The 13,401-nt window shown below is 46.0% G+C and overlaps 1 protein-coding gene across 1 annotated transcript in view; it reads right to left on the bottom strand.

Annotated features, from left to right (window-relative positions):
- Nucleotides 1-4,458: 4,458 nt before the first annotated feature.
- Nucleotides 4,459-13,401, bottom strand: part of ZFYVE1 (zinc finger FYVE-type containing 1) — a 100,893-nt gene continuing 91,950 nt past the window's right edge. Inside the window, exons 5-11 of the mRNA XM_007941397.2 lie at nucleotides 10,857-10,965; nucleotides 10,260-10,357; nucleotides 10,054-10,171; nucleotides 8,218-8,388; nucleotides 7,148-7,328; nucleotides 6,489-6,599; nucleotides 4,459-4,691 (exon numbers count right to left, since the gene is read on the bottom strand). Coding sequence (XP_007939588.1) covers nucleotides 4,459-4,691; nucleotides 6,489-6,599; nucleotides 7,148-7,328; nucleotides 8,218-8,388; nucleotides 10,054-10,171; nucleotides 10,260-10,357; nucleotides 10,857-10,965 — 1,021 coding nt within the window. The remainder of the gene's footprint in view (nucleotides 4,692-6,488; nucleotides 6,600-7,147; nucleotides 7,329-8,217; nucleotides 8,389-10,053; nucleotides 10,172-10,259; nucleotides 10,358-10,856; nucleotides 10,966-13,401) is intronic.

Here is a 13,401-nt window from a genome sequence, read left to right as displayed (position 1 = left end):
TTTACATGGAGACACTTCAGTAAAGTTATTTTCATTAAATAGTGGGCTTGAGAGAGCCTGAAAGTCCTTTTCATAAAAGGTTCCTATTTCTTATTCTTGTTGAATTCCTTAGAATAGCCTCCCCATACATTTTTTAAACAAAAAGACTTTTTTGGGGTGGAAAGTAAAATAACTATTTGCCTCTTTTTCACCAAAGTTGTTTTGAAAAGCCTAAAGATGAGACTGGCTGAGATGTGTTAGGTTAGTCCCCGGAAGAAAGACACCTGGATAGAACAGGGAGCAGAAAGTCCTTTCTCCGAGGCCCTGCAGGACAGACTTAGGGATGGAGTTTGGAATCATTAAGCTTGACCTTCCTGAATAAGCTCACTCAGTATCAACAGCAAAGATCACTGGGATTCTCCTTTTAGTATCATTCTAGGATTGGAAAGAAAGATGCATCTTTTTAAATGCTAGCAGGTTTTAAACAGGCCTTAGCATGCATTTGTTGAAGCACCTTCTAGAATGTTAGGTACAACAGCTCCTCTTTCTGTTATGGCAACGTCAAAGTCAGATTCAAGGGCCTAGTCTCAAAGCCAGCTGTGACTTTTTGTTATCTAGGCAAAACGGTTTGTGCAATGTTCATACAAAGTGCTAAATGAGCCCATTTTTCTATCAAAACAATAAACTAGAATCATGTTGTGGTGTGTTTGTTGCTTTGGTTAATGATTTAGGAGATCACGGAGGTTGGGCCATTTCCAGCAGCAGAGCAGCTACAGGAATGTCTACTCAAAGCTGGGTGACAGATTGGACACCATCTTTCCTAGCTGTGCTGCATGTTCCCGTTTGTCCGTCCCTGTCCACTTTCCATCCTTCCCTACCCTGCTCTGTGCCTCACGAGGCTCAGCCACCCAGGACTCAGCAGTGGGCTCTCTGGCCAAGCTGCCAGGGGAGTTCAGCCAGTGGGAAGCACAGGCAGGAAGAGAATGCAGTGGATTCTGAGTTCCCTGGTGTCTTTCCTATCGGGCTGCATAGCTGCGTCCTTTGACCTAAGGCCACAGTTTTCTGTCGGAACAGCTTTCTCTAGGTTCTAACCTGTTCTCCCCATTTGTTCCATCAGACAGACCTACAGCTGGTAACTGCACCTCGCTGGTGTTAGCTCTGGGATGCTTCACCAGTTAAAGGCTCTATTCAGTTACAGACTACTATTATGGGTTCAATTTTCTCCCTGAATATGCTTGTTCTGAAATTGAAAATGCACGGTGTGGTTGCAAAATTGCCATTAAATTGGAATTTAACAATTGGAAGCTTAATTCTGGTGTTACAGGCTAGACTAGCCTGTTCAATCTCTAACCCAGCTTTGCAAAGTTGTGCAGCTTTGGTGCTATCAAGTCGACTTCAACTCATAGCAACCCATGTGACAGAACAGAACTGCCCAATAGGGTTTTCTAGGCTGCACTCTTTATGGGAGCAGATTTCCAGGTCTTTCTGCCATGAAGCCACTGGGTAGGTTCAAACCACCAACCTTTCAGTTAGCAGTCAAGCACTTAACTGTTGTGCCACTAGCAGGTAGCTTGATTTAAGCTTTCCTCTAAAGGAAAAAATACTGACCTTATCTGGAAATGCAAAAGAATCCATAGCCCATGCAGGGGAAGGAAAAGGGGAGTGCAGTGCCAAGGGCAGGCAGGTTGAAGGTGAAGACGACAGGCTCCCCTTGCTGTGGAGCCAGCCAGGCCTGCTTCACATCTCATCTGCCTGGGCTTTGGAACCGCCAAGCTAGTGTCTTCATCCGTAAAACTTGAACACCAGTACTTACCTACCTTCAGTGTGACTATGTGGATTAGTCATCACCATATAAAACTCCTAGCACAGTCCCTGGCATATAAAAAACCAAATCCACTGCCATCAAACTGAATCTGACTCATAGTGAACCCCATAGGGTTTCCAAGGCTATACATCTTTATGGAAGTAGATTCCTTCATCTTCTTCCCACAGAGCAGCTGGTGGGTTTGAACTGCCAACCTTCTGGTTAGCAGCCAAATGCTTTACCCACCAGAGCTCCTTCAAGCATGTACCAGGCATCTAAATAGTGGTTCGTTCTTCCAGTTCTCAAGTAAGTCAAACTAACAGAGTAAAACCCATGGGATATGCTGAGGATCCCACTAGGTCCCACTGCTTAGGAAACACTTAGCTCTCAAGCTGTAATCTCTACTGCTAGACTCTCAGGGACATGTTTGACAAACACATAGGAGGAAGCCTACAAGCTAGCCTTTAAACCACAAAGTTTAAAGCCTTTATATAGCACGTACACAGACACACAAAGGTGGCACTAATCTAGGCTACAGTCTTTATGGGAACAGATGTCAGGACAGTGATTACTCCGGGTGGGCGGAGGGACCAAGAGTTCCCGAGATCCAGTCATGTTCTTTCTGTCTCTTGATCTGGGTGCTGGGGTCTTAAAATCTCAAGAGCGGCCACCTAAGATGGAACAATTGGTCTCTCCTCATCCAGAGCAAAGAATGAAGAAAATCAAAGATGCAGGGAAACAGTTAGTACAAAGTACCATGGGAACCTCAGCCTGCATGACCCTGAGACCAGAAGAACTAGATGGTGCCCAGCTACCACTGCCAACAATTCAGAAAGGGGTCAAAATAGGCAATCCTGGATAGAAGGGCAGCATTTACATAGGGAGACAGCTCAGAGGGCAGGAATACATAGGAAAGAAGGACACAGGGAAAAGGTAACCACAGGGAGGAAGCGGAGATTACAACTGATGTCATGAAACAAAACTTATGAACCGTTGAATGGGAAATGAATTTGCTGTGTAAACTTTCACCCAAATCATAATTTAAAAAGAGGAAAAACAAGTCCTTATCATGTAGGGAGATGTTCCCAGTGAGGTACTGTCACCGTAAAGACACAAGTCTCACGTGGCTTCTGCTGTGAAAGCCACCAGCTATTTTCCCATCAACTAGGACGGAGTGAGCAGTTTACTGACGGAGTTAGAGGAGAACACACAGTCCACATTAAGCAGAAGATTCCTTTATGATGGCGAATTTGATAATACACAGTTCTGGAGTAGGGCCTCGGCCACTGGGCCACGGGGCAGGAAGGGAGCAGGACTGAGAAGGACCAACACATTCCAGGGCTCCCCACACACTTGATACCCACGCCAAAGCAACCGCCCGTGAACCTCCCAGGAGCTCAGCTCGCCCACCTAGTTCAATCAAGAACCGTGTTACTTGTAATTCTTCCTTTTTGGCCACTGAAGGCAAAATTCACCGTGACGACAGGATTTTAGCAGAGCAGTCTCTTTCCAGTCACGACAGATAAGGAGGTCCATCCAATCTCTTGCTGAGAAAAGTTCATTTGACTTCTCTTGCAAAAACTGAAGAGAGAAATTTTTTTCATGATCTGTTGAATTATGTATTTTTTTTTTTTTTTAAAAAAAAAAAAAGGTAACACTACAAGTCCATTCTGTGCTGTTTTCCTGGAAGATTTCTCACGATCACCCCTCCAGTAATACCTCAAGGGGTCATGTGTCTGGGAACAAAGAATTAAGACACTTTAAAATAAGAAAACCCTACTGTGACACTCAGAAGCAAATCGAGGGGGCTGGAGGGTAGCAGGGGCTGTAATTTAGAAGCAGGGTGCCCGCCTTTTAGGAAGGCCTCGTGGGAGATACACAGAAGTGGCAACAAGCAGGAGCCACTGCCGGAAAGGCCTGTGCCTTCGATGCTCTCCCCAGATACAGGGGACATCCCATCACCTGCATTTTGACTTTGAGGGATGAGGACCCTACCCCTCACCCTCCACCCACTTCAGTGACCTGCACGCTAGGTTGGGTGGTCTCTGACTTAAACAGATCTAGGCCAAGAATTGGGATATGACACCCCTGAGGGCTCCCACAGAGTTCCCCTCAGGCTGTTCTAAGCAGGAAGTACCTGGGAAGCTCACTTAGTACCAGGCAGCTGAGAGTCAGAAATGGAAAAGGCAAAGGAAGGAGAGGCTTGTAAGACTCAGAGAGCAGAAGCAGAAAGTGACTAGCAGTGCAGCAACTCTGGACCTGGCTCTGCTCTGTGGGAAGACTTGTAGCCACTACCAGCCTACCCCTGTGCTGGGCATGGGCTGTGGGAAGTCTTCACAGCCAGCGGCAGCCTGAATACACTTCAGGTGCCGTACATGTGGGTATATATATATTATTATAAACTGAAATAAATGCAACGGATTCAGGTTAATTCCCCTTTGCTGTAGGCTGCTCGGTTCCCCCACCGGGGGGGTTCATACATCCAGGCCAGCCACCAGGCTCACCCTGGCTCTGCCATCTGCTCACTCCCATGGAGGGAAAGTGGGCCCCAGATGAACAGCAGAGAGGGCATTCACCACGACAGGTGACCCAGAGGAGGGCCTACCCCAATGAGACTTCTGTTTCTAACCCTGAGAACCTAAGGAATTGTGAAGGACTTGGAGAGGGAGCTGGGGTTAAAGGTCACCCGGCTTTTTATTGCAGTTAAAGCAGACTCGGACGGGATGGTCCCAGCCACGAGAGGGGACAGCCCGGCGGTCATGGGAGCACTCGTCACAGAAGCCCTGTCCGCAGGCCCGGCAGTGGTGCTTGGAGAGCTTGATGCTGAACTCCTTCCGGCAGCTGTGGCAGTGCAGGATCTCGTGGTCAGGTACCCAGTATGCCGGCCTGGCTGCATCCTTTACCAGACCTGCAGCAGGGAACAAGTGACAGCAGCTGGCACACACAAGACGCAATGCCCTGGGTCCCAACTGGCAAGAGGCATGCTCAGATATTTCACTGTTTCTCCAACCCAACTGCGTAAGGAATCACTGAGGGAACTTTGAAAGAAATACACATGCCCAGCTTTCACCTCAGAATCATGAGACCAAACCAAAAAAACCAAAACCAAACTCACTGCCATCGAGTCAGATCCGACTCAGCAGCCCCTCCTTGGGTTTCCGAGGAGGTATCACTACGGAAGTAGATTGCCCAATCTTCCTTCTGAGGAGTGGCTGGTGGGTTTGAACAGCCAGGCTTCTGGTTAGCAATCCAATGCCTTAGGCACTACAACACCAGAGCTCCTAGAATCATCAGGGCTTATTTATTTATCTGCTAAGTTCTCCAGATGATCCTAAAGTACTGCTGCATTAAGAACCACTGGAGTAACTACTACCAAAGAATCCAAAGACTGGAGTCAGACATACCTTCATTCAAATCCCAGTTCCACTGAGCACAAGCTAATTAGCAGTTCTAGGATTAAGAGAAGTTACTTTTCAGGGCTTCAGCTCACTCCTCCTTAACCACCCAACTTCAAGAGCTCTTACGAGGATTACCAGAAATACCATCTGTAATGCACTGCCTGAGCCCTGACATCTGGTAAGTGTTCAGGAAGTGCTGTACTTGATGAGCAACAGTTGACAGGCTATCTGTGCCAAGGGCAGCCCTTTCCAGTTAGCCCTAAGGGCAGATACAGCCTGAGCTTCAAGCCTGGGCAAATCCATCTATTTCTACACTCTGGAGTCAAAAGCTCATCATCTATTCGTTTTATGAGCCACAGTGAACAAACTGGATCCAAGCAGTTGTCATCACCATTCACCCAGGAGTCCTCCACGTCTCCCCTACAAAGGACCAAACTATTCCAGGTCTGGCCAACCCTGCCTGGGCCCTCTGTGCACTCCCCCTCCCCACATCCTGGCTACAGGCACCAACGTTGCAAGATGAGGAGCATCTCGAGCTGAGTAGCTTTTCTAAATCCTAACTAACGCCTGGCTTGGGGGACAAAGATAGCCACAAATTCTTTGAACACTATTCCCATCAAGAAGTGGGGGAGTATCCCTTCCTTTGAATCCAGGCAGACTCGGTGACTGAAATAGACTAGAGTAAAAGTGACTCTCTGCCAGTTTTCAGCCCAGGTCTTAAAAGACTGACCACTCTTACACTTCCAGTCTCTTGGAACATTAGCTCTTGGAGCTGTGGACCACCATGTAAGTAGTCCAGCTGCCACAAGAAAGACCATGTGGGAAAGGCCCAGAGAATAATGGAGAGGGCGAGGGGGCTCTGCTGGGTCCACCCTTCCAGCCAACCCAACCAAGGCACCCAGGATGTAAGTGAGGCCAGCTTGAACCTTCAAGATCAGCTGTCATACTAACTTACCATGTAGCAACTGCAGGCAATTCCACTTAGACCACAATAAATTATTCCTTTCCCTGAATTACTCCATTCCATAACCTTTCCTGACTTCCAGAGACATGCTAAAATGGTTGGTTGAGCCCTTTCTATTTTCAGTGTATGTTACACAGTAAGAGCTGGTATAATGGATGGTCTCCAGGAATAAACACGAAACTAACTAAGGTATTCAGCAGAAACAAGTGCATAAGTTTTAAATGATTCCTTGTTGCCCATCTCAATTAAGGTCAACAAGCCACTGACACAGTGACAGCCCAGGGAATTCCAAAACCCATCATCCCACATACAAAATACCCAAGAACAGCACTGCCAGGCCCACCTAGTGGTATGTCAATGGCTGTCACCACAGCTCCCAGAGTGTTCTGCACAGCCTCGCCCACCTTCCGAGCAATCAGTGTTCCACCTTCATCGTCCTGTGCCTCGGCAACATCTGTAGACAAATGAGAAAGGAAAAGCCATTGCCCTTTAATCATTTCCCATTGAAAACAAAACCTCAAAGAGCAAGCAGCAGAGCACGTCTGGACCTTCTCCCAGGGTACTGATGTGCTGTCCTGCATGTGATCACAAGAGTATACGGGCTGTGGGTCAGATATGCCCAGACTGAAATTAGATGACATCTGTTAGTCTTTTCCCTGCAACCCACTAGAGCTATTTTATGAAAGTCCTGGAAGCCCTGAGCTAGAACCTTCTCCAGGAGAAGACTCAGTCTGAGCCACCTCTGGTGAACGCTGCTACCTTTCCAGAATTCAGATGCTATGTGGCCGTTTCCTTCCCTCAGAAGCACTTCTGTAGCTTTGAGTGCAGGACAAGTTTAAACCCCTTGAGAAAAAAGACCCACAGGACTCTTAAAAAGAGCTTAGAGCAAGGCTGGCCATAAACCAAGGGAGCAATTACTCCAACCAGGGTTGGGGAAACTGGGAGTCCAGTTCCAACACCCAGTGTGTCACCCACCCTTGCAACTCACAGGCCCCACGTTACCTAACTGGACATTCCTGGCATCATAGCAGTTGTCACACACACGCACAGGCGCAGGGCCCCAGCCCCGCTCAGGCACTGGCCGGGTCTTGGATGAACAGCTGTCACAGAAGCCTTCCCCACAGGCCCGGCAATGATGCTTTGTGTCATTATCTTTAAATGATGTTGCACACTTGTTGCAGCTCTGTTCCAACCCCAAAACAAAACAGAGGGAAGTTATCATGTATGTCTGCTCAGTTAAGAGTCAGCAAGACCCATGGGGAAAGACCATGGGACCACCATGGAATGCAGGACCCACCAAGCTTAACGGAGGGAACCCAAGACCTCCAAAATGTGCAATGCCCACACTGAAGCACAGCTGTGATTGTTATTTTTTTACTTCAAGTGCCCACATAGGCACCTCAAATCTATTTTCAAGGACTGGCTGAGTCACAGGGTTCCCAGAAAGGACTGTGCTAATTCTAGCTAGAACAGCAATGAAAATTCATTTTTTTTTTTTTTTTTTTTTTTACAACTTCTTGAAAGAGCCTTTGAGAAGCTGGAGTAACTCCCCTGAAGGAGTTACCAGTTGGAGGCTGGTATTTTAGTGCTGAGATTAGAAACTAAGGGAGGTAGGACTTAGCTCAATAAGGAGAAACACTTTCTTGTAATAAGAGTTATCCAAGAATGGAGAAGCAGCCTGGGAAGGAGTGAGTTTCTGTAAAAAGTGTTCAGGCCAAATCTGGGTGCTCCCTTGCTGGGGCTGCTGTGATTTCTGAACCAGGCCGAGGACGGACCTAAATGACCTCTAAAGGTCCCTTTCCCTCCATGAGGTCTTAGGATCTTGGAGATGTGACCAATAACAATTGGATCTCACAGGAAAGGAAACAAAAACCCACCACAGAGAAATAGCACAAAGGAAAAGCAGTAGGCATACAGGAAACTGGCTGCCTCAACTAGACTCCCTCCCCAGTAATCTGGACGCCAATTTTCCTGGGGAAATTCTGCCCTTCCCTCAGAGACTAAGGGCAGCAACCAGGATAAAGCGGCACAGCTAGGGTGAGCTATGTCAGGGGCACCCTGCCACACGATACCAGAATCTGGGAGTTGGGCCTCCAGTAGGCAGGGGCAATCTGGTCCGTCAGCCAAGACGTCACAGCCTTGGTGGGCCCAAGGCTAAGCTCGGACACTGACTGAGCCATAAAGTTCATCCCGTCCAGTAGACGCTGGGCAGCATTGTTGTTGTCCTTCAGAAACCCATCGGTCTGAAATGAAAACGCTGAGTGAAGGGAGTGAAAAGGAGGGAGAGGGTTCTCTGATGAGTTGTACACTCATGGTGGCCGACTCAGAACCACATACCCCTTGGCAGAGACGACTACGGATAGAGCAGGAATCCCTCTGGCTTCCAGGCAATATCACCCAGCCAGTCATTGCTGATTTATTCCCACAAGACTTCATGCACTGCTGTTCAGTTTATGACTTAACTTTGCCCATAGAGTAAAATATATGATACAGTAAATACCCATGTAAAGATAGTATCCCCGTACCCCAGGCTGGGTTAGGAGCCTTTCAGTTCTTCTAATACCTATGTATCTCTAGGAATTCTGTTTCTATGAGTAAGTGCAATAGCTATATATATATCTGACTCCCCACTAGACTGTGAATTCTCTGAGAACAATAACCTATATTTTGTTTTTGTAAAGCATCTAGTCCAGTTCTAGGCACATAGGACTCTATGATGTAAACTGAAATAATGGAAGAATGAATGAATGCATGAGCAGACCATACAAAGGGAGGCGTCTGTATTCCTCTAATTCAGACGACTCTGAGGAATACAGCCTGAATGTACACTAGGGAATATAAACTATGGTGCCATAGAGATGACAGCTTACAGAAAAAACAACTAACGTGGATCAAGAGAGAACTGGCACTGACCACAGAAGCCTAGTGAGAAAGGTACACTCATTCCAAGCCTCCTTGGGACAGGACGGCCCTGTGCCATCATGCCACGGGAGTAGGCTCCAGGAATGAGATCACAATGCACTGACAACTTTTGGTCATTCAACTGGAAAGAAGAGGAATAAAGAACAGTAAGAAATCTTCAGTTTCATGGTTACCTGTAGGCCCAGGAAGACTCAAAGGTCCGTAGATCTGCAGATAGGCCTGTTAGGCTGACCAATAGCTTTAGAATCAGCCAACAAGGAACAACACACAATAAAATAACTCCCTTAGAGCAAACTGCTAGTCTTTTCCATAAGGAGAGAAAAAGCTTTTATTTATGGATAATTTCCAATGCAAATAGTGGTTTAACTCAGAATGAAGGACTAAATCATTGCCTTCTAAGCAGATTTTGTTTTTGTCATTGTTTTTATGACATCTTGAATTCAAAAGTCTAATTAAAAAATAATAAGGGACTACAGTAAGCTTAAGCCTACTTCTTAGTACACTGTAAGATTTCCCCAAACAAAGAAAAGGCTTTCTTATATGAAAATGGTCACTGTAGCGCTTTCTTTGACTTAAAAATTACAAACAGCATCAGTGTCCAAAAAGGAGAGAATGGGAATCAAACTACAGCACTAAATAGAACATCAGACCATCACTAAAGATGAGATTCGTGAAAAGTGGAAGCAATATGGAAATAAACAGCATATAAGCTGACGGCATCTATGAAAACACTGTGACCATGGGGATGAGTGAGCAGAACATGGAACAATGAGGTTTTACTCACCAATGCAGAAAAACTTTTAAAGTTGTGCCAATATTTATGTAAGAAGAAATGAAAACAGAGTTCTAAGAAAGATCATACCTTCCTAAACCACTAATAATTTGAAATTCATGGTTAACCTTAATTCTGAACAAATTCCACTTTTCCACATCCATAAATAACTAAATACAAGACAAAGAAAGAAAGAAAAGAAAGCCGTTCTTACTCCAGGCCACACGTGTACAATCTCTGTCCGCACCACTGTGTCTACAGGGTCTTGGTTCCCAAACCAGTACTGCCGGCTCCGATACACCACGCCACAGTTAGGACATTCAATCACATACCTACAAAGAAGGCAAATAAACTGTCACCCTGCCAGTGCCTGGGGAGACAAACACACCCAAAATCTTTAGCCACATTGTTAAAACTCACCCAGACCAGGCATATTTTGCCAGACCCATCCAGGGGGAGTCGGTGGAAGCAGATGTTTTGGGCACTACGCTGACTTCCTTGCCTCTCTCATAGCAGGTCTGAAACACGGAACATTCTGCCAGCTTCTTATATGCACACCAGGCCCCATGGCCTCTGCACATTTCCCATCCAGCCCCTGAATCCTGAAAACCATACCAGCTAAGTGGAAAAGATCAGAAGAAAGTCTCTAAAGAAGCCAGTGTCCTGAATGTCAATGCATTGAGTGTATACCCATCCCAGGCCCAAAACCTGAGCTCTAAATTTTACACCTGTGATGGGGTAAATCAATCAAAATTAGTTTCCTAGAGAACACTTCTGCCCTTAAGAAGACTGAATGGTCAATGTACGTGACCCTTACATAAAAGCAGAATGAGGTAAAAAAGCAGCGAGGTCATGGGAGTTTCTTTTGGTTAGAGATGAGAAAAGTTCCAGTGAATTCAGCTGGAACATCAAATACTTTGGGATGCAACATATGGCAGCTCCAGACCAGCCTTTCTCAAAGGAGAGAGTGTGACCAGCAAGCCAGGTGACGGAGCAGGGGGAAGCGGGAGTGCTCACCTTGCAGGTATAAACTCGGTTATCGTACTGGTGAGTGTATCTGCAGCGGCTCTTGGCTTCATGAGGCACTCCTTCCTTCCCATGGTTCATACTGTTCTTACATCCAGCCCTGAGAGAAGCCCAAAAGCAAACAATAAGGCTGCTAAAGGAGTTGATGCCACTTACGCAGAAGAGTCTGACCCTGGGCCAACCACAGGGCTGAAACTACCTTGATAATCAACTGGGGTGCAGATGCTGAACACAGAGAATAATGGTTCATCTCAGCAACCCACGTGCCTCTCTGCTTCCCTTGCCGTCAGCAGCACTACTAAGGCAGAGCAACTACTGACCTGCCCAAGGAGAAATCTCTTAGAAAAACTACCAGATGCTCTCAGCCCTTCTGCAGGAGCGGAGGAGCCAGAGACACCCACCACTTGACAAACTATGACACCTCACTGGCTCTCGTGAAACTCAAAAACCCAAACAGGAATGAAATGGAAATTTTAACCACAACAGCCTGCCAAAATGCAAAACAAAAACCAACCCAGAAAATCTGGCAACGCATTAAGGGGAAGCTTAAGCTGAACAAGAAAACCTTCCAAATGAACAGTGAGCTCTGCTATCCTGACAACTCACAAACAGAGATCAGGGCTTTAGAATTTCACTATGATAAAGGGAAAGTTCTGGCAACCCTGGTGAAGCTCAGTTAGAATGGAAAAGCAATTGAGTCAACAAAGCTCCTCATGCTGGGTACATGGGCGGAGCAAAAGACAGAAGATCAAGTCACACTGGCAACACATCCCTCTCCCCTTTCCATGCTGAACTCTGCAAAATAATCCCTGGTTCTCCCCAACCCAGATGGTATAATCTGAGAGCCAAGTCCTTTTTACCAAGCTCCGAGGTAGTTCAGTAACCAGCAGGTGGCCTACAAATTCAATGCCAAAGGGCCAATCAAGGCCACTCATAACAGGAATAGGCTCAGGCTTCCTCCTTTAGATGGGCAAATGTGGAGGACATAGGAGGGCTCCTGAAGGGAGCAAAGACAACTCAGTAATGAAAAGATGTTTAGTCTGTGCTGGTTTTGTTTTTGTTTTTGTTTTGGGGGGAGGTTATAGGACATGGAAACTGCCATCTGACTCCGACACACTCCACTTACACTCTTGGGGTCCATCACACAAGTCAACAGACTAATTTGATTTAACCTTGCCTCGGGCAAGGTTCAAACTCATCCAGTGGTCCTTAAAGTGTGGACTCCAGCCAGCAACATCAGCATCACCTAGGAACTTGGTAGAAATGCAAATTCTCAGGCTCTACCTCAGACCTACTGAATCAGAAACACTGGGGTGGGCCCCAGCGATGTTTTAACAAGTGCTTTAGGTTTTTCTGATATATGCGAACATCTGAGAATCACCGCTCTTGTCCCTCTGTACACAAATGGTGGTCCACAGACCTGCGGCATAGGCATCACCTGGGAACCGGTTGGAAATGCAGAATCTCAGGTCCCACACTGACTTACTGGTTCAGAGTCTGCATTTTAATAAAATCCCAACGTGATAAACACGCAGCTTAAAGTTTGGGAAGCACTGCTCTCTAACTCAATGTTCTCAATCACAGGCTACAAAAGTCATTAAATCAGAATCCCTAAAGGTAGGGCCCAGACTTCAGTAATTCTGAAAGCTCCCTGGATAATTCTAATGTGTGCTGATCATCTCTTCTGGCAGTGAAAAGAACCACACTGCTTTGCACACACACTGGGCACTCAAATATTTGTTGAAAAAACTGAATATGAATAAATAATGGAAAACCCCTTAGATTAAACCGTAAACCAAAAATATCCTCTGAAGTCTTCTCAAAACCAAACGATAGTTTATCTTAACTAATAAAGAATGTCTACCATGTGCATTATGTGTTTTTAAAAAAACAGAACCATTTAATTTATTCAATAAAGCTCTATGTTTTAAAGAAAATTCTCTTTCTGACTCTGTGCTTATGCTTTCAACACTTTCACAACAGTTTTTCTGCTCCTCAGTAAGAAAGCACACTCGATCCTGTCATGAACACAGTTACCACGTACGGACACTACAGGCCCTACTGGCATTTTTTTTCTTCTGGACAGCCTCATGAGAACTTCAGAAGTCAGCCTGGGCACCCAGTGCATGAGGATTTTGGAACTTTACCAACTTTCTTGGTATAATGGTAAAACATTCTATCACCGAGGGTTTCAGGATAGCCTAGTTTGGTTAGCGGCTGTATTGCAGGACAGCCTACAATGGTAGGTCAGACACTGGAACATTCTGAATGCCTCCAGACAGCATCCCTGAAAAGCAGCATTCATTATGCTCTTTTGAGAGCTATCTACATGGGACCAAATTGACGACAACAACAACTGGAAAGGTTAGATAGGAACCTATGGGGCAGTCAGTTTCTGTTAATGGTAGAGGAACAGCTCAGAAAGGAGGGTGAGAATGGTTGCTCAATTCAGAGAATGTAATCAATGTCACTGAATTGTACATGTAGAAACTGCTGAACGGGTCTAAGTATTGCTGTGTGTATTCTCAAAAACAAG

The sequence above is a fragment of the Orycteropus afer genome, unplaced genomic scaffold, assembly GCF_000298275.1.
Source record: "Orycteropus afer afer isolate SDZICR_OR568_19922 unplaced genomic scaffold, OryAfe1.0 scaffold00079, whole genome shotgun sequence".
Taxonomy (NCBI): Eukaryota; Metazoa; Chordata; class Mammalia; order Tubulidentata; family Orycteropodidae; genus Orycteropus; species Orycteropus afer.
Note: the sequence above shows the minus strand (reverse complement) of the source record. Positions and strands in the feature narration are given on the sequence as shown.